General features: G+C 45.5%; 1 protein-coding gene across 3 annotated transcripts in view; it reads right to left on the bottom strand.

The window, feature by feature from the left end:
* Positions 1 to 20,987, bottom strand: part of CACNB2 (calcium voltage-gated channel auxiliary subunit beta 2) — a 363,806-nt gene that overhangs the window by 11,884 nt on the left and 330,935 nt on the right. For all 3 annotated transcript variants that reach the window (XM_040434490.1, XM_040434493.1, XM_040434491.1), the window contains 2 exons: positions 11,443 to 11,594; positions 2,294 to 2,389 (listed from right to left, as the gene is read on the bottom strand). In XM_040434490.1, coding sequence (XP_040290424.1) covers positions 2,294 to 2,389; positions 11,443 to 11,594 — 248 coding nt within the window. The remainder of the gene's footprint in view (positions 1 to 2,293; positions 2,390 to 11,442; positions 11,595 to 20,987) is intronic.

The raw sequence follows: 20,987 nt of genomic DNA on the forward strand, positions 1-20,987 counted from the left end.
TTTAGGGTACATATGATTTTTGGTTGCTCTGTAATACACTTTTTTTGTGCGGCAAGGTAACAAGAAATAGCTTTTTTAGCACGTTTTTTTTTGTTATTTACAACATTCATCTGACAGGTTAGATCATGTGGTAATTTTATAGAGCAGGTTGTCACGAACGCGGCGATACCTAATATGTATACAATTTTTTTTATTTATGTAAGTTTTACACAATGATTTCATTTTTAAAACAAAAAAAATGTTTTAGTGTCTCCATAGTCTAAGAGCCATAGTTTTTTTAGTTTTTGGGCGATTATCTTAAGTAGGGTCTCATTTTTTGCGGGATGAGATGACGGTTTGATTGGCACTATTTTGGGGTGCATATGACTTTTTGATCGCTTGCTATTACACTTTTTGTGACGTAAGATGACAAGAAAATTGCTTTTTTTACACCGTTTTTATTTTTTTACAGTGGTCACCTGAGGGGTTAGGTCATGTGATATTTTTATAGAGCCAGTCGATACGGACGCGGCGATACCTAATATGTATACTTTTTTTTATTTATTTAAGTTTTACACAATGATTTCATTTTTGAAACAAAAAAAAATCATGTTTTAGTGTTTCCATAGTCTAAGAGGCATAGTTTTTTCAGTTTTTGGGCGATTATCTTGGGTAGGGTATGATTTTTGCGGGATGAGATGATGGTTTGATTGGTACTATTTTGGCGTACATGCGACTTTTTTGATCACTTTTATTACCTTTTTTGGGAAGTAAGGTGGGCAAAATTTCAATTTCCTAATAGTTTTTTATTTTTATGGCGTTCACCATGCGGGGAAAGTAACATGACCGTTTTATAGATCATGTCGTTACGGACGCGGCGATACCAAACATGTGTAAGGAATTTTATTTTTTTCATTTTTAATCAGTGATAAATGTGCTTTTTGATTTTTACTTTTTTTTTTTACTTTTTTTTACTTTTTTTTTGACCCAGACCCACTTGGTTCTTGAAGATCCAGTGGGTCTGATGTCTGTATAATACAGTACAGTACACTATAGTTTTGTACTGTATTTTACTTACACTTTGTCTGAACAGATCTATGCCTTTAGCACAGATCTGTTCAGCACCATGGACAGCAGGATGCCTGAGAAGGCGTCCTGTTGCCATGGGAACCTTCCCCGTCTGCTCAGTTGTGGCCACAACTTCGCAGACGGGGAAGGGTAAGGAGGGGGGCTGTCTGGGGGCTCTCTCCCTCTCCATCGGGGGGCTGCAAAGGCACAGCAGCCCCCCGATGGAAGAGGGAGGGAGCTCCCTCTTACTGTTAACTTTTTCCATACAGCGGTCCGTACAGACCGCGGTATGGAAAGGGTTAAACGGCTGACATCTGCACAGATGTCAGCCGTTTATACCAGAGTGTCAGCAATGTGCTGACACCCTGGTATACCCACTGTACACCAACGATTATTCAAGGGGAGGCGGGCAGGGGATCGCGATGATTTCAGCCGGCATCCTGTTCGAATTAACCCCCGCAGCTCCGCAATCTCGATTTAAACTTAGGACGTACCGGTACGCCCTGAGTCCTTAAGGATTCGGGAAATAGGGCGTACCGATACGCCCTAAGTCCTTAAGGGGTTAAAAGCAGTTTTTTGTATTTACTCAGGTTATCTTTGTCTGATATTCAAATGTGTTTGATCATCTGAAATATGTAAAGGCTATGTACACCTTTCCCTGCACAGATTTGAGTTTATCTACTAGCAGGATCTGCATTTTCTCTCTGCTCCGTCAGCCAAGGAGCTGACGGCTCCTGATCTCTGACCTTATAAACACTCATTAAAGCTGAATCCTTATCGGACTGATAAGAATGTGGCTTAATTAAGTGTTTATGACCTCTTAGTAATTTAGAGATGAGTGTTATTTGATGACCGGCACAAAGTGAAAGTACCATTCACACAGCTAGAAAAACAGTTAACTCTTTGTGACAGTACAGCTCAATATTTGTAATAAAGACCAAATGAAAAAAATATTTTTAATCAAAAAAAGAGTAAAATGCAGTCATAAAAAAACAATTGCCCCAAAGGTGTACATAGCCTTTAAGTGTGACAAATGTGCAAAAACAAAAGAAATCTGTAAGGGGGAATTACTTTTTCACAGCACTGTATCTTGAATGGTTTGTTTTACACATAGTGCAGTGGAGGTACTGTAGGTTTCTGCCTGAGACAAAACCACCTACTGTACACTGCACCCTTTTTCCAAGCCTATCACTCAGGCTCCGGAGAAAAGAGCAGAGGAGTAGATAAAATACAATAGAAAACTTACCGGAGGGCACTGAGCTAGTTTGTCAGCGGCCACCATTTGGACATTTAGATGTTTGGCCTGAGATTTCCCTCTTGATTTTATCAACCTTTGTAAAACCTGAAAAAAAATAATGAATATTATAAACGTATTAAAAATATAAAAATATTCTACAAAAGTGCAAGTTGAATATGAATAATTTCTGGACATTTCTCACAATATTCCTTCTATAACCTATTATGAGGTTATTACTTATCTAGTAGTTTGTTTTACTTTTTTTTTTACGGGAAACTTCTGCAGTTAAGGCTACATTCACATGACCGTATCCGCCATTTTTCCGGATCGCATGCGGACCCATTCATTTCTATGGGGCCGCAAAAAATGCAGACAGCACACGGATGTCATCTGTGTGCTGTCCGCATCCGTGCAGCAAATTGTATAACATGTCACAAACGGACAAGAAAGGGCATTTTTTTCAATGAGGACTGTGAAAAGTGTGGGACACCCACGGACTGCATCCATATTTTGCAGATCCGAGATTTGCGAAATGCAAAATGGATATGGTTGTGTGAATGTAGCCTAACTGTGATAGTGAGGTGAACTATCCTATAGCACTCCAATAGCATTAAAACTTTTATTTTCTAACTACTAGCTTACTTAATGGCAGCAGTGCCGCACTTCCTACAGAGGCATACCATGCAATGGTGGTGAGAGGGGTCCAACACTCAACCTCTCTTTCTGCTTCCCACACTGTCATAGGGTGGAATTTATTAAAGGGGTTGTCCTGTTTCAGGAGGATGTGCTTGCAGTAAAGAATAGTTAACTTATCCATCAGATCCTGCGAGGTTGCTCCTATTTTCCTGGCAGGGCTTTGTTTACCCGGCTGCAGCAGTGATGTCGTATGGACAACTTGTGGCCACTGCAGCCAATCACTGGCTTCTTCGGTGCACTGCTGAGGCCAATGATTGACTGTAGTGGTCAGATATTGTTTACATGATAAAAAGAGCCCTGCCAGGATTGCAGGTGGATCAGATGTATTGCTCAGTTTCCTCCTGAAATTGGACAACCCCACAAGTGAGTAACCCACTGAAACCCAAGTTTGTTGCAACCAACCTTGACCACAGGGGCGTAACTACCACAGCGGCAGACCATGCAACTGCTATGGGGCCCTGGAAAGAGGGGGCCCAGTCTTAGCTGGGATTATTTCCTCTTCTACTATAGGTGAAAATTTGGTCAGGACTCTACCCTCTAAAGGAACAACTTTTAGCAAATAAGGCAGTGGAAAAAATGGCCCAAGGGTCATTGACAGTGGCGTAACTACCGGGGAAGCAGGGGAAGCAGCTGCTTCGGGGCTGCCAATGGGGCCCGGCGCCGTGTGTGACAGTTTATTTTCAAGTTAATTAAATATCGATTCTTGTCTTACTGTTCAGGGCCCCTTCAAAGCAGCAGCGGCGGCTGACCAGGCCCCCTCGCTAATGTGATCTAATCTTACTGTCTCCTAATGTGTCTGGGATTCGAACCCACAACCTCCAATGTATCAGTGTATCAGAGGCAAAGCATTTACCCACACAACCATAAAGGCTGCATTGCAACTGATTGAAAAAATATGAGACTTCTACTGTTATAGCTGGCTAAGTGTACATCTATACACATGACAGCTGCCCCAACACACCCAGCACTGCTATATCTCTATATGACAGCTGTCCCAGCACACTCAGCTCTGCTATATCTCTATATATGAGCAGCTGTCATGTGTATAGATGTACACTTAGCCAGCTATAACAGTAGAAGTCTCATATTTTTTCAGTCAGCAGCAAGGCAGCTCTTATGGTCTTGTGGTTAAGTCAAGTGCTTTGCCTCTGATACAGAAGGTCGTGGGTTCGAATCCCAGCAGAAACTTTTCTGAAATACAAGCACTGACTCCATATATGGACATACAGGGCGGGACACAGGAAGAGGCTGCATCGCACCGCTGACATGGAGGTAAGTAGAAGTGTTTATTATTATTTTTTAATATCCGACTGTTACTGCCATGGGGGGAGCGGGAGGCACTTGATACTGGCACATGGGGGGAGGGGGGTTGGCACCTGATACTGGCACCTGGGGGGGGCGGGTTGGCACCTGATACTGGCACATGGGAGGGGGGGGAAGAGAGGCACCTGATACTGGCACATGGGGGGAGGGGTTGGCACCTGATGCTGGCACCTGGGAGGGGGGGTTGGCACCTGATACTGGCACATGGGGGGAGAGAGGCACCTGATACTGGCACATGGGGGGAGGGAGAGAGGCACTTGATACTGGCACTTTTTTTGTGGGGGGAGGAGATGGCACTATGATACTGGGACATGGTGGTAAGGAGAGAGGCACTTGATACTGGCACCTGGGGGGGAGGGGGGGTTGGCACCTGATACTGGCACATGGGGGGGGGGCACCTGATACTGGCACCTGGGGGGGAGGGGGGGTTGGCACCTGATACTGGCACATGGGGGGAGGAGAGAGGCACCTGATACTGGCACATGGGGGGGGGAGAGGGGTTGGCACCTGATACTGGCACATGGGTGGGAGGGAGAGAGGCACTTGATACTGGCACTTTTTTTGTGTGGGGGGGAGATGGCACTATGATACTGGGACATGGGGGGAGGAGAGAGGCACTTGATACTGGCATGTGGGGGGGTTGGCACTTGATACTGGCACATGGGGGAGAGAGGCACTTGATACTGGCACTTTTTTGGGGGGGCAGATGGCACTATGATACTGGGACATGGGGGGGAAGAGAGAGGCACTTGATACTGGCATGTGGGGGGGGGGGTTTGGCACTTGATACTGGCACATGGGTGGGTTTGGCACTATGATACTGGCACATGGGGGGGAGAGGCACTTGATACTGCCCCTTTTTTTAGGGGGAGATGGCACTATGATACTGGGACATGGGGGGGAAGAGAGAGGCACTTGATACTGGCATGTGGGGGGGGGTTGGCACTTGATACTGGCACATGGGTGGGTTTGGCACTATGATACTGGCACATGGGGGGGAGAGGCACTTGATACTGCCACTTTTTTGGGGGGGTTTGGCACTATGATACTGGCACATGGGGGGTGGGAAGGAGAGAGGCACTTGATACTGGCACATTGGGGGGGAGATGGCACTATGATACTGGGACATGTGGGGGGGAGGAGAGAGGCACTTGATACTGGCACATGATGGGGGGGCATCTATGGGGACACTTACTGGCACATTATTGGGGGGCATTATGGGGGACACTAGGCCGGCAGCCTATCAGAGGCCGGACACTGAGGGGCATCTACTGGGGCACTATAAATGGGGCATTTTATACTGGTACATTATGGGGGGCACTAGCAGGAAGGGGGGAGAGGAGCACTATATAGGGGTATTTTACTGGGGGCACTATATAGGGGTATTTTATACTGGCACATTATGGGGGCACTATGGGGACATTAGCTCAACTGGGGGCATTACAAGGGGGGATTTTTGCACTGTCACATTATAAGGAGAATTATTACTACTGGGATGGGGCATTATGGTGGGCTTTATTACTCCCCCATGGTATGAGCCCCCTAGTAGCAGCATCAGCCTCTCCCTGCTCTGCTATCCCTCTGCCCCTTCTCCAAATCCTTATTATGAAATCTTTCTCATTAGGATAAAGCACAACATCAGCTCCGCCCCAATGGCCAAGTAACTGTAAGTTTTCATATGAAATATGTTTATGTTATACACATATAGCATACACCGTGCCACACAATATACAGTATACCGCTACACTGTGCCAAAGGAGTGGGGTTTACACAGGAGGAGGGAGGTGCGAAGCACGCTGGAGGGGCCCTTACAAATATTTGCTGTGGGGCCCAGTCACTTCTAGTTACGCCCCTGGTCATTGAAAACGGTTTAGGCAGAAACCCTTTTGTCGTGTGGTGGGGGCCTGGTTTGATTTTTGATATGGGGCCCTTACTTCTCTATGTACGCCACTGCTTGACCAGGGATATTAAATATGACTATTTGATGGACCTAGGGGTCCAAGGATACTGGAATTAACCGCTCACCGCCCTAGACCACAGACATTAACTACTTAACTTCCCTAGACCACCAGGGATCCTTACATTAACCTGTTTACTGTGCTAGATCTACTGGAGTACTAGAATTTACTCCCTCACTGGCCTAGACCAGAGGGACATTATCAGAGAGAGTAGTGCGGCAATTTTTTTTTACACTAAACCACGCTTCTAACCTCACCCATTGCCTAGCTATACATGCCCGATTCTGCCCAGTCCCCTTTGTGCCCCAACACAGTATTTATGCCACCATAGTTTAATAACTAATTTGTCACAAAGTGCATTTTTTGTAAGTAGTGGCTGCAATGACAGGGAATGGTGATTGCTCCGCTCCACGTCATTGTACCCCTTAGATGCCGCATTCATCACTGATCTTGGCATCTGACTTTAATATTAAAGCGTAAAATAATAAAATAAAATCATACTTACCTCATCCATTTGATTGTGAAGAGCCTGCCACCGTCATCTTGATTGAATATCCAGAGTGAAATCTTGCTCGTCCCATGGTGACGTCATACATGATTTCGCGCAGGATCTTCAAACAAGATGTCAGCAGCCGGCTCTTTGCGCTCAAACGGATGAGGTAAGTATGATTTTTTACCGTCTTTTCAGGGAAATTGATTCACACCACGAAACACAAGGAAATTCAGCTTTACGGCAAATCAAATTTTTCCTGAAATTCGGATCGAAGTCCACTTTGTGAACTTCGATTCGCTCAACACTACTCAAGACTACAAGGCATCCAGACATTAACAGCCCTAGGCTACCAGGGATCCTGTGAAATTACCCCTTCACTGCCCCAGTGTCACGGCCTTTGCTGTGTGTGCCGTGACACTGGTGCCATGCTTGCGGTTGCCGGTGGCAACGTGTTGCTGTTATGGCATGTGGTGGCAGTGTCTCGGCTTTGGCTGTGTGCACTGTGACATGGTTGCCACGCATGCTGTTGCCGGTGGCAACGTGTTGCTGTTATGGCATGTGGTGGGGGTGTCTCGGTTTTGGCTGTGTTCGCCGTGACATGGTTGCCACTCATGCTGTTGCTGGTGGCAACGTGGTGGCTGGTGTATGCACTTCCCCTTTAAGTTGTAGCCTTCCCCTGTCTGGTGCTGTAAGGGTTAACCCCATGATTGGGTGTGGTCGCTTTGGGCTATTTATCTTCTGCTAGAAGCCTGTAGCTCAGTGTTCCTCCAGGCTTGGTGTGTGCTGGTGGTTCACTGCTCCTGGCTTTACCATCTGTCCAGTTAGGGCCACCCTTGTGGTCATCAAGGTCTTCCCAGTTTCTCCCTTGTATCCTCTATGTACCCAACCTCACTTGTATGTTTGGTGTGGGTTTATGTTCAGGGTTTGTTGTACGTCTTGTTTGTTGTTACATGTCTGGGCTGTTTTTGGTGTTTGTCCCTGCATGTGTGCAAGACGTTTTCACTGTGTGTGTTGTACCTCCGCGAGGGGGCTGGTTTCCCGGAGGGGGAAACATAAGTCTGTATGCAGCGCTGCCTGGAGCTTCCGTGCATCTGGTGTTCACATGGAGGTCCAGTTAGATGTTTGGTGACGTCTTTCCATCTCTGCTGTGGCAGGTAAGTGTTGGTTGTTGCTAGTGTTCTGTTGTTACACTGTGTACTTACCTGCCGTTCAGTTGATGCATATGGTCTTTTCCCTCCACCTGTTACTAGGCAGCTGGAGACTCCGGTTCGTCTGATTCCCTGAGGAACCGGTTGTCTCCTATTCCTGACCCCTATGCCAGGGACCGTCAGGGTCAGCAGGATCCAGGTTCCAGTGCATGAGCCTTCCCACCTTCAGGGTTCGCTCATGCGGTCAGGAGATCAGGGTCAAGATTAGGGCAGCTGTAGGTTGTGGCCTGCTCCCTTTACTGTAGTTTGGCCTAGTAACAGTTCCCACTATATGATGGGGAGTCTCCCCCACAATGCCAGAAGATGCCATTAGCACATAGGTTAAGAAATGACAAGCTCAGAGTCTTGTCTACAAATGCTCACAGTTTAGGGAATAAGATCAATGAACTTGAGTTTATAATGGCATCTGAGAATATAGATTTAGTGGCTGTTACTGTTACTGAGACATGGTTCAATGAAAGTAATGACTGGGATATAACAGTACCAGGGTTCTCTCTATATAGGAAAGACAGAGAAGGCAAGAAAGTGGGAGGGGTGGCCCTGTATGTGAAAGATAGCATAAAATCGAATTTAATACAAGTTAGCGAAACCAATTTAGAGTCAGTTTGGGTTACGTTGCAGCTTGATAATCATAAGGTAACTCGTGTAGGTGTGATATATAGACGACCTGGCCAAGTCAAAGAATTAGATGATCTACAAGTTGAGGAAATAGCTAAAATGACATTGAAAGGGGAAGTTATCATTATGGGAGACTTACATCTTCCTGATGTAAACTGGAAAACCAAAATAGCTAGTTCTGCCAGGAGTACAGATATTCTAAATTCCCTACTGGGATTATCTCTACAGCAAGTAGTTTAGGAGCCAACCCGGAAGGAGGCCATTTTAGATTTAGTATTCATAATTGGGAATTTGGTCTCTGATATTACTGTAGGGGAAAGCTTGGGATCTAGTGATCACCAGTCAGTGTGGTTTACTATAAGTACAGTGACTAAGTCACACCACACAAAAGCAAAAGTTTTAGATTTTCTAAAAACTGACTTTTCTAAATTTAGATTAGTGGTATATGAGTTCCTATCAGACTGGAACAGTTTCAATCATGTCCAGGAGAAATGGGACTACTTAAAAGTGGCACTATTTAAGGCAACAGATAATTGCATTAGGCTTGTCAGTAAAAGCAAAAAAAGCAAGAGACCACTGTGGTACTCAGCAGAAGTGGCCAAAATCATTAAAAACAAAAAGATACGGTAGCATTTAGTAATTATAAAAATAAAAAAAAGACGATGACAGGGAAATTTAGGCACAGAGAGGCCAAGCAAGTTATAAGAGCTTCTAAAGCACAGGCAGAAGAAAAATTAGCTCAGTCAGTGAAAAAAGGTGATAAGACATTCTTCAGATACATAAATGTATAAAAAAGGAAATTAAAACAAGGAATTACCAAATTAAAAACAAAAGGAAGGAAGGTATATGGAAGAAGATAAAAAAAATAGCTGACTGCCTCAATGAATACTTCTGTTCAGTTTTTACAAAGGAAAATGAAGGAAAAGGACCTCAGTTAGGAAGGAAGACTAATGAATCTTTTGATGCATGTGTCTTTACAGAGGAAGAGGTTCTAAGTCAGCTGTCTAAAATTAATACAAATAAGTCACAGGGGCCTGATGGGATACACCTAAAGCTATTAAAAGAGCTCAGCGGTGAACTAGCAAAACCATTAACAGATTTATTTAACCAATCACTGGTAACAGGAGATTGGAAATTAACAAATGTTGTGCCCATTCACAAGAAAGGTAGTAGGGAGGAATCGGGCAACTATAGGCCAGTAAGCCTGACATCAATAGTGGGGAAATTAATGGAAACCATACTTAAGGAGAGGATTGTGGAACATCTAAAATCCCATAGATTGAAAGATGAAAAACAGCATGGGTTTACTTCAGGGAGATCATGTCAAACTAATCTCATAGATTTTTTTTTATTGGGTGACTAAAATAATAGATGGCTGAGGTGCAGTAGACATCACTTATCTAGACTTTAGTAAGGCTTTTGATACTGTCCCACATAGAAGGCTTATCAATAAATTGCAATCTTTGTGCTTGGACTCCCATATTGTTGAATGGATTAGGCAGTGGCTGAGAAACAGACACCAGAGGGTTGTAGTCAATGGAGTATATTCAGACCAAGGAAGGTCTTGTTATCAGTGGGGTACCTCAGATATCTGTTCTGGGACCCATATTGTTTAATATCTTTATCAGCAAAATTGCCAAAAGTCCTCGATGGTAAGGTGTGTCTTTTTGTAACAGGGTTGATGTTCCTGGAGGGATACACCAAATGGAAAAAGATTTAGGAAAACTAGAGGAATGGTCAAAAATCTAGCAACTAAAATTTTATGTTGATAAGTGCAAGATAATGCACCTGGGGCGTAAAAAGCCAAGAGCAGAATATAAAATCAGTGATACAGTCCTAACCTCAGTATCTGAGGAAAGGGATTTAGGGGTCATTATTTAAGAAGACTTGAAGGTAGGCAGACAATGTCACAGAGCAGCAGGAAATGCTAGCAGAATGCTTGGGTGTATAGGGAGAGGCATTACCAGTAGAAAGATGGAGGCGCTCATGCCGCTCTACAGAGCACTAGTGAGACCTCATTTTGAGTACTGTGCTCAGTACTGGAGACCATATCTCCAGAAGGATATTGATACTTTGGAGAGAGTTCAGGGAAGAGCTACTAAACTAGTACATGGATTGCAGGATAAAACTTACCAGGAAAGATTAAAGGACCTTAACATGTATAGCTTGGAAGAAAGACGAGACAGAGGGGATATGATAGAAACTTTTAAATACATAAAGGGAATCAACAAGGTAAAAGAGGAGAGAATATTTAAAAGAAGAAAAACTGCTACAAGAGGACATAGTTTTAAATTAGAGGGGCAAAGGTTTAAAAGTAATATCAGGAAGTATTACTTTACTGAGAGAGTAGTGGATGCATGGAATAGCCTTCCTGCAGAAGTGGTAGCTGCAAATACAGTGAAGGAGTTTAAGCATGCATGGGATAGGCATAAGGCCATCCTTCATATAAGATAGGGCCAGCGGCTATTCATAGTATTCAGTATATTGGGCAGACTAGATGGGCCAAATGGTTCTTATCTGCCGACACATTCTATGTTTCTAGATCCCCAATGATGCTGACACTAACACCTTTACTAAAAAAAGATCACTAGTCACACAGACTAAGTCTTCACTTCTCTAGACCACCAGGGATACAGACATTAACTATTTTAATGTGCTAGCTCAAAAAGGATGTAGACAACAACCTTTAATGCCCTAGCCCGGAATGCTGCTTAATACTATATGCCCGAATACTATATGGACTTGCTGTTGCTGCAATGTTCTGGTTGTATATATGAGCAGGCAGCTTGCCCCCTCACAGTGCTCACTATTCAGGAAATTAACAGCTTCTGACGCCTCATTTTTTAAAAGTCATGGACTTACCTTTGGAGAAGAAATCTTGACATAAACTATGATGGGCGCTAGGGAGGTTTTGCTAAGCTGCGTTGGATGGTTTATGGTGTCGGCATCTAATACTACGAGCTGCAACGTCCTTGCTAATTCAAAGATTCGCTCAATTTCACTCTGAACTTCCGCTGCCAATAAAAAAAGAATGAAACATAAGTTACTCGTGTATAACTATAATACTCATTTAAACAAAGTACATGGTACAGTTCTGTGGGGCATAGCGAAGACATTTATCCTCTTACTTAATGTTTTCTTAAAGTTTTGCAGTTGACCAAAATCTAATGTCTATGAAAGACTTACAGTACATCTGCACATCTCCAGCAGAGGGCGCCAGCATGTTAGAAACACACACAGGCATGTACCGTACATCCTTATTAACCCTTATCAAAACACCTGGGTACCTCTTCCCTGCAGCTGCATCCCCCTCCTCCCTGTGTTGAATTTACACAGTTGACTAGATGTCTTTCTGAATGCCTGTTAGACATTTGTCTTTACCTAAAGCTGCCACTGCAGGATCAGCACCACCAGCATCAAATCCATGTTGGCAATCTATTTTGAACGATGTCGACAGCAGTCAACATGCCCCTATACATGGCTGATAATCAGATTAGGAGGCCACGTCAGACTGACCATAGTAAGATTTACCTTTTCCTAGGAGACCTTATGACTAGGAGATGTTGCGATCTTATGGTTATGATTAAGGGCCCTTTGTTAAAAAAAAAAAAGAAGACCACTCCAAACTCTGATCTGCTCTTTGCCTATTGTCCTTATTGCCTCTAGGCATGAAAAAGATGTCTGTTTTAAAAGGATTTTTACAGTTCTTTAAAAGAGTTTTCAGAGTTTTTACTGATCAGTAGGGGTCAGACACACGCAAGCCCTTCCAGACACCGGCGCTTGCAGTAGCACTGTGGCCTTCTCCCTGCTCACCAAGCACAGCTCCGTTCATTTGACGGCTGTGTTTGGTATCGCAGCTCAGCCCTATTTACTTTAATGGGGCTAAGCTGCGTCTAGACCATGTGACTGATGAACGTGACATCACATGTCTGTGAGAAAGCTGCAGTGCTACTGCGAGCGCCGGTGTCTTCTCAAACAGCTGATCGGCGGGGGGTCCTGTGTGTCGGACCCCCACTGATCAGATACTGATGACCTATCCATCTATTAAAATATTTTGGAAACCCCCTTTATTTATACAATAAAGAGGAGCTGGCACCCGCCCCTTCAAACAGCTGATCAGCATGGTGTCGAGAGTCAGACTTTCACCAATCTAGTACTGATGGCCTATCTTCAGGACAGGTCATCACTTTAAAGAACCCCCTTTCAGGAGTTACCGTCTCATGGCAGTGACACTTTAATTTAAGGGGTTGTCAGAGCTTTTGATAATGATAGCCTATCCTCTGGATCATCAGTATCTGATCAGTGGGGATCCACCTTCTGGCACCCTCTCCGATTACCTGTTTGAATAAGCCGCGGCAAGCCTAGGCGCAGCTCAGTCCCAATGGAGTGAATAGAGCTGAGCTGCAGTACCAAGCCCAGCCACTATACAACGAACGGCTTTGTGCTTCGTAAGCTATAAGGAGGCCGCAGCGACTGGAGAGCAGTGGCCTCTTCAAACATCTGACTCATGGGGGTGACAGGTGTCGGACCCACACCATCCTTTAGGATAGGCCTTCAATATCAAAATCTCAGACAATTCCTTTAAAATATGACACCAGTCATAAATTAAACATTTGTCAGCATACAGAATGCATTCCCCAGTCGCTGGATAGGTCTAGGCTTCTGACATAGGCTGAACACATGTATACACTGCATTGGCACTGCCATGTTGTTGATACCACCTTTTTGTTGTACCTGCTGAGAAGCGGTTTGTTAGGGTATATACAATCATGGCAATGAATTTCTGGCACCATGAAAGTTCATAGATAAAGTATGCTGCAAATTGTGACTAGGTGCAGTTTGATATTCTGCATCAGTTTATATGAAATGTCTCCTTACAACTGCAGGGTCCAGAAATGTCCCTATAAATTCACTGCAAAAATGATATATAAGCCAGAGGATAAGGTCGTTTTAGATGAGGGTGTTCACTGCTTGAAATACACTCCGTGTGGGGGCATGAATTCCCATAGTGAACACTGCTCCTTTGACCAGACAACACGCCATTATGTCAGTACAAATCATTACAGTTAAGGTCGGGCAGAGACACAGCATTAGAGATGGCCTTGCGGTTCGCCTGGCGGTCGTTTCGCGGCAATCTTTTTCGCATTCGCGGTTCGACGAACATGCGAACATATGGCGATGTCCGTCGGCGCCATATTCTTTTGCACTGCACCAATCTTTGACCCATGACACATCCATCAGGTGGGACAGGACAGCCAATTGAGATGTTTGAGCACATGGTCACACCCCCCACCCTATCAAAGAACACGATCTGGCAGCCATTTTACATTCTGTGTTTTGCCAGTGTAGGTAGAGGTTGCTTTGTGGAGCCAGGGACGTTCTGTTAGGGACACCAAACCCTAGCTAATAGAGCCACAAAAGTCCTTTTAAGGATTGGTATATGTGTGCTATCGATAGGTGTGATATACTGAGGGGTTTGATATACTTATAATATACTTTCTAACATAGAAAGTATATTATAGTACATTTGTATTCTGCAGCAGTTGTGTGCGGTTCTGCTGCTATACCGCAGCTATATAGAGGGACAAGCGCTATTGGAACAACTATTTGCAACTGGTGTGATATACCTGTTGCCCCAAATAATCAGGGTGGTGTGATATAACTGTTGTGGCAAAAAAAATTTGAGGAGTGTGATATACCTGCTTCCACAAAATACTGATTAAGGGGTTCGATATACCTGCTTCCATCAAATATTGATTGAGGGGTGCGATATACCTTCTTCCACAAAATACTGATTAAGCGGTTTGTTATACCTGCTTCCACCAAACATTGATTGAGGGCTGCGATATACCTGCTTCCACAAAATACTGATTAAAGGGTTCGATATACCTGCTTCCACAAAATACTGATTAAGGGGTTTGATATACCTGCTTCCACAAAATTCTGATTGAGGGCTGCGATATACCTGCTTCCACAAAATACTGATTAAGGGGTTTGATATACCTGCTTCCACAAAATACTGATTGAGGCCTGCGATATACCTGCTTCCACAAAATACTGATTAAGGGGTTTGATATTCTTGGTTACACAAAATACTGATTGAGGGCTGCAATATACCTGCTTCCACAAAATACTGATTAATGGGTTCGATATACCTGTTTCCACAAAATATTGATTGAGGCCTGCGATATACCTGCTTCCACAAAATACTGATTAAGGGGTTTGATATACCGGCTTCCACAAAATACTGATTGAGGCCTACGATATACCTGCTTCCACAAAATACTGATTAAGGGGTTTGATATACCTGCTTCCACAAAATACTGATTGAGGGCTGCGATATAACTGCTTCCACAAAATACTGATTAAGGGGTTCGATATACCTGTTTCCACCAAATATTTATTGAGGCCTGCGATATACCTGCTTCCACAAAATACTGATTAAGGGGTTTGATATACCTGCTTCCACAAAATACTGATTGAGACCTGCGAGATACCTGCTTCCACAAAATACTGATTAAGGGGTTTGATATACCTGTTTCCACAAAATACTGATTGAGGCCTGTGATATACCTGCTTCCACAAATACTGCTCTTCTCTATGGAATTAGGCACAGGGTTATTTTGAAAAGGCAGGCAGAGGAAGAGGCAGGCCGTTCCACAGGGGTGGTAGGGGTCGGGCAGGAGCACCAGGCCAGAGCCTAAGTGGGAAGTTAGAGAAGGCGCGTGCGATTACTTCAAAGGGCGCACCAGAGTTGGTTAAGTGGCTCACTCACCCTTCCGCTTCTGCACCCTCCTCATCCTCTGTATCTGCACCCTCTTCACTCTCTGCTGTGTGCACCCCCAAATACACCACCACAACCACCACCATAGCCCCTCCACTCGAGTCAGAGGAATTATTTTCCCATCCATTCCCAGACCTTACCGATGCGCAGCCATTCTTGACATCGGAGGAGGTAGCAACGGCCGCCACCCAGCAGTCTGACAATAGTATCCAGATCAGCCCAAGGAGGGAGGTCCGCGCTGTTGCTGCCTTCCCCCGAGATCTCAAATGTCAGTGGTGGTGAAGGTGACGATGATGCCGTGTCGATGGACGTCACGTGGGTGCCCACAAGAGAGGAAGAAGAGGGGAGTTCAGAGGGAGAGACGGAGAAGCATAGAGGGAGGAGAAGCAGGCAGAGCTCGCAGGGCACAGGAGACAAAAAGAATACCGCAAATGTATCTGGAGCGAGCCATCCACCATGCACGATCACTTCTGCCACTCCCAGGACGCTGGCACATGGCTCCGCAGTGTGATCTTTTTTTAATGTGTCAGCTGCTGACAATAGTGTTGCCATCTGCAGCCTGTGCTGCCAACGCATAAGTTACGGTAAGCACAACTCGCTTTAACCGAGCCCAGTGGGAGCAACGCCGTCAGAACCCACAAAGCCACACAAGGTCCTCCACTCCACCTTCCACCGTGCCGTCGTTGCCTTCATCTGGCAGAAGGCAGGTTTCCGTGCCCCAATTGTTCGAGCGTAAAAAGTTGATGACGCCAAATAACCCTCTTGCCCAATGGCTGACTGCTGGCTTGTCGGAACTGCTAGCCTGCCAACTACTGCCATATAAACTGGTGGACTCGGAGGCCTTTAGAAAATTTGTGGCCATTGGCACACCACAATGGAAGGTCCCAGAAGGAAATATTTCTCCCAGAAGGGCATCCCAGAGCTATAGGGCCACGTTCAGCGGCAAGTGAATATACAGTGGGATGCGAAAGTTTGGGCAACCTTGTTAATCGTCATGATTTTCCTGCATAAATCGTTGGTTGTTACGATAAAAAATGTCAGCTAAATATATCATCTAGGAGACACACACAGTGATATTTGAGAAGTGAAATGAAGTTTATTGGATTTACAGAAAGTGTGCTATAATTGTTTAAACAAAATTAGTCAGGTGCATAAATTTGGGCACTGTTGTCATTTGATTGATTCCAAAACCTTTAGAACTAATTTTTGGAACTCAAATTGGCTTGGTAAGCTCAGTGACCCCTGACCTACATACACAGGTGAATCCAATTATGAGAAAGAGTATTTAAGGGGGTCAATTGTAAGTTTCCCCCCTATTTTAATTTTCTCTGAAGAGTAGCAACATGGGGGTCTCAAAACAACTCTCAAATGACCTGAAGACAAAGATTGTTCACCATGGTTTAGGGGAAGGATACAGAAAGCTGTCTCAGAGATTTGAGCTTCTGTTTCCACAGTTAGGAACATATTGAGGAAATGGAAGACCACAGGTTCAGTTCAAGTTAAGGCTCGAAGTTGCAGACCAAGAAAAATCTCGGATAGACAGAAGCGACAAATGGTGAGAACAGTCAGAGTCAACCCACAGACCAGCACCAAAGACCTACAACATCATCTTGCTGCAGATGGAGTCACTGTGCATCGTTCAGCCATCCGGCGCACTTTACACAAGGAGATGCTGTATGCGAAAGTGATGCAGAGGAAGCCTTTTCTCTGCCCACAGCACAAAAAGTGCCGCTTGAGGTGGGCTAAAGCACATTTGGACAAGCCAGCTTCATTTTGGAATAAGGTGCTGTGGACTGATGAAACTAAAATTGAGTTATTTGGCCATAACAAGGGGCGTTATGCATGGAGGAAAAAGAACACAGCATTCCAACAAAAACACCTGCTACCTACAGTAAAATATGGTGGTGGTTCCATCATGCTGTGGGGCTGTGTGGCCAGTGCAGGGACTGGAAATCGTGTCAAAGTTGAGGGATGCATGGATTCCACTCAGTATCAGCAGATTCTGGAGACCAATGTCCAGGAATCAGTGACAAAGCTGAAGCTGCGCCAGGGCTGGATTTTCAACAAGACAACGACCCTAAACACTGCTCAAAATCCACTAAGGCATTTATGCAGAGGAACAAGTATAACGTTCTGGAATGGCCATCTCAGTCCCCAGACCTGAATATAATTGAAAATCTGTGGTGTGACTTAAATAGAGCTGTCCATGCTCGGAAGCCATCAAACCTGAATGAACTAAAGATGTTTTGTAAAGAGGAATGGTCCAAAATACCTTCAACCAGAATCCAGACTCTCATTGGAACCTACAGGAAGCGTTTAGAGGCTGTAATTTCTACAAAAGGAGGATCTACTAAATATTGATTTCATTTCTTTTTTGTGGTGCCCAAATTTATGCACCTGACTAATTTTGTTTAAACAATTATAGCACACTTTCTGTAAATCCAATAAACTTCATTTCACTTCTCAAATATCACTGTGTGTGTCTCCTATATGATATATTTAACTGACATTTTTTATCGTAACAACCAACGATTTATACAGGAAAATAATGACGATTAACGAGGTTGCCCAAACTTTCGCATCCCACTGTATCTCTGGCAAACTGTGTCGGTGCCGAGATACATCTGACCACAGACACATGGTCTAGCAAACATGGGCCGGGAAGGTACATAACTTTTACTGCCCACTGGGTGAACCTTCTGACATCTGTCAAGCATGCAACCCGTGGCACCCGTGTAGATTTGGTGTTACTGCCACGGATGGCATGCAGGCCTGCCTCTTCTTCTCCTCCTCCTACTCCATCCTCCGTCTCCTCCTCGGCTGACTCCTCCTTTTCCACCGCTACCGCCTCTTCGGCTGCACCCCCCAAGCTTCCCAGAACCTATTCGACGTCCCAGGTGAGACATTGCCAGGCTGTGCTGCTGCTGTTGTCTCTGGAAGCCAAGAGCCACACCGGTCCTGCACTGCTTTCAGCTCTGCGGTCACAGGCCAATCAGTGGCTAACCCCGTTCAATTTGATAGTTAGTAAAGTGGTGTGCGACAACGGTGTCAATCTGCTGAGCGCTCTGAAAAATGACACACGTGCTGTGCATGGCACACGTCCTGAACTTAGTTGTGCAGCGATTCGTTGCCAAATACCCCGGGGTCCAGGACGTCTTGCGGCAGGCAAGGAAAATCTCTGGTCATTTTAGAAGATCTTACATGGCCATGGCTTGCCTTGCTGACGTTCAGCGGCGACACCACTTGCCTGTCAGACGTCTGATTTGTGACAGCCCGACGCACTGGAACTCCACCTTGTATATTCTCGATAGGCTGCTCCAGCAGCAAGGTGCCGTTAATGACTGTCTGTGCGAACTCTGCGGCAGGACAGGTTCTGGGGAGCTAGTTATTTTTTTCACCGCGCCAGTGGCTGCTCATGTGCGACGCATGCAGACTTCTGCGGCCATTTGATGAGATCACCAAACTGGTAAGTCGCAGCCAGGGCGCCATCATCGTACCTTACGCCTTCTTTCTGGAGTGTGCATTGTGTCGTGTCATTGATCGAGCCGTCGAGAATCAGGAGCAGGAAGATGAGGAAGTCGCAATGCTGAATGAATTCCCAGGGGGGGCTACTCCATCTGAGACAAGTCAGCAGGAGTCTGAAGAGGAGTCGGAGGAGGATGGTGGCTGGGGGGAGGAGGAGGAGCAAGAAGAGTAGGCTTTGAGGGGGACTTAAAACTTTTTGGGGATCCCTGGTGTTGTCTGTGGCTGGGGGGAGGAGACCGGCCATAAAGGGCAGCATAAAGGGCAAGGACCAGTACTGGGTGGCAACGTACTTAGACCCCCGGTACAAACACAAAATGACGGACATGTTACCAGCATCACAGAGGGCTGTCAGAATGCAGCATTTCCAGGCCTTGCTGCGAGAGATGCTGCTTTCTGCTGTTGCGGGCGCTGGCAGAGGAATTTCCACCGACAGCGAAACAGGTGTGGGTACCAATCCTACCGCACATGCAAGGAGAGGGCGGTTTGAAGATGTGTTGGTCACTTTGGATGTGAGATCATTCATCAGATGTCCGACTACATCGGATTAACGGCCAATGTGGATGCTCTGAGAAGCGAGGAACCTCTGGACTACTGGGTGGGCAGGCTTGACCTGTGGCCAGAGCTGGCACAATTTGCCATGGAACTCTTGGCTTGCCCAACGTCTAGTGTCCTGTTCGAAAGGACGTTCAGCGCAGCAGGCGGGATTGTGACCGATAAGCGCACTTGCTTAGCTCACGACAGTGTGGACTACCTCACTTTTCTAAAAATGAATGAGGCATGGATCTCGGAGGAATTCAACACCTGTAACGACCACGTGTAATTGAATTTCCTCATGCCAGCCCACACATTTCCGCCACCACCCAGAACAAGGAATGGTCCTTGTCTTATGTATATACAGCGGCATAAAAGGCCTTTTCTGTCAGGTGAATGCCTAATTTTGGGGCCTCTACTCCAGTGGCCTACAGTAAAATTTGTATCCAGTGACCGCCTAATGTACCTCCAGCCACATCATCAAAAGTTCTTTTCTGTCAGGTGAATGCCTAATTTTTAGGGTCTGTACTCCCGTGGCCTAAAATAAAAATTTTCTAGGCTCCAGCAGGGCACATTTTTGAGAGTTTCCGTTTGAAGGCCTCCTGCACACGACCGTTTTTTTTTTGCAGTCCGCAAAAACAGGTTCCTTTTTTCCGTGATCCGTAACCTTTTTTTCGTCCGTGGGTCTTCCTTGATTTTTGGAGGATCCACGGACATGAAAAAAAAAGTCGTTTTGGTGTCCGCCTGGCCGTGCGGAGCCAAACGGATCCGTCCTGACTTACAATGCAAGTCAATGGGGACGGATCCGTTTGACGTTGACACAATATGGTGCAATTGCAAACTGATCCGTCCCCCATTGACTTTCAATGTAAAGTCAGGAGTTAATATACTATAGGATCGGAGTTTTCTCCAATCCGATGGTATATTTTAACTTTGAAGCGTCCCCATCACCATGGGAACGCCTCTATGTTAGAATATACCATCGGATTTGAGTTACATCGTGAAACTGATATCCGACAGTATATTCTAACACAGAGGCGTTCCCATGGTGATGGGGACGCTTCTAGTTAGAATATACTACGAACTGGGTACATGACTGCCCCCTGCTGCCTGGCAGCACCCGATCTCTTACAGGGGGCTGTGATCCGCACAATTAACCCCTCAGGTGCCACACCTGAGGGGTTAATTGTGCATATCTTAGCCCCCTGTAAGAGATCAGGGGCTGCCAGGCAGGAGGGGGCAGACCCGGCCAGTGCGGCCCCCCGCCCCCCCTCCCTCCCTCTATTGTATTATCATTGGTGGCCAGTGCGCGGCCTCCCCCTCCCTCCCTCCCTCTATTGTATTATCATTGGTGGCCTGTGTGCCCCCCCCGGCCCCCCCTCTATTGTAATAATATCATTGGTGGCCAGTGTGCGGTCTCCCCTCTCCCCCCCGATCATTGGTGGCAGCGGAGAGTTCCGATCGGAGTCCCAGTTTAAGCAATATTACAATATTAGAAGCATCATACTTACCTGCTGCGCTGTCTGTGTCCGGCCGGGAGCTCCTCCTACTGGTAAGTGACAGGTCT

The sequence above is a fragment of the Bufo bufo genome, chromosome 5 (assembly GCF_905171765.1).
Source record: "Bufo bufo chromosome 5, aBufBuf1.1, whole genome shotgun sequence".
NCBI classification, from domain to species: Eukaryota; Metazoa; Chordata; class Amphibia; order Anura; family Bufonidae; genus Bufo; species Bufo bufo.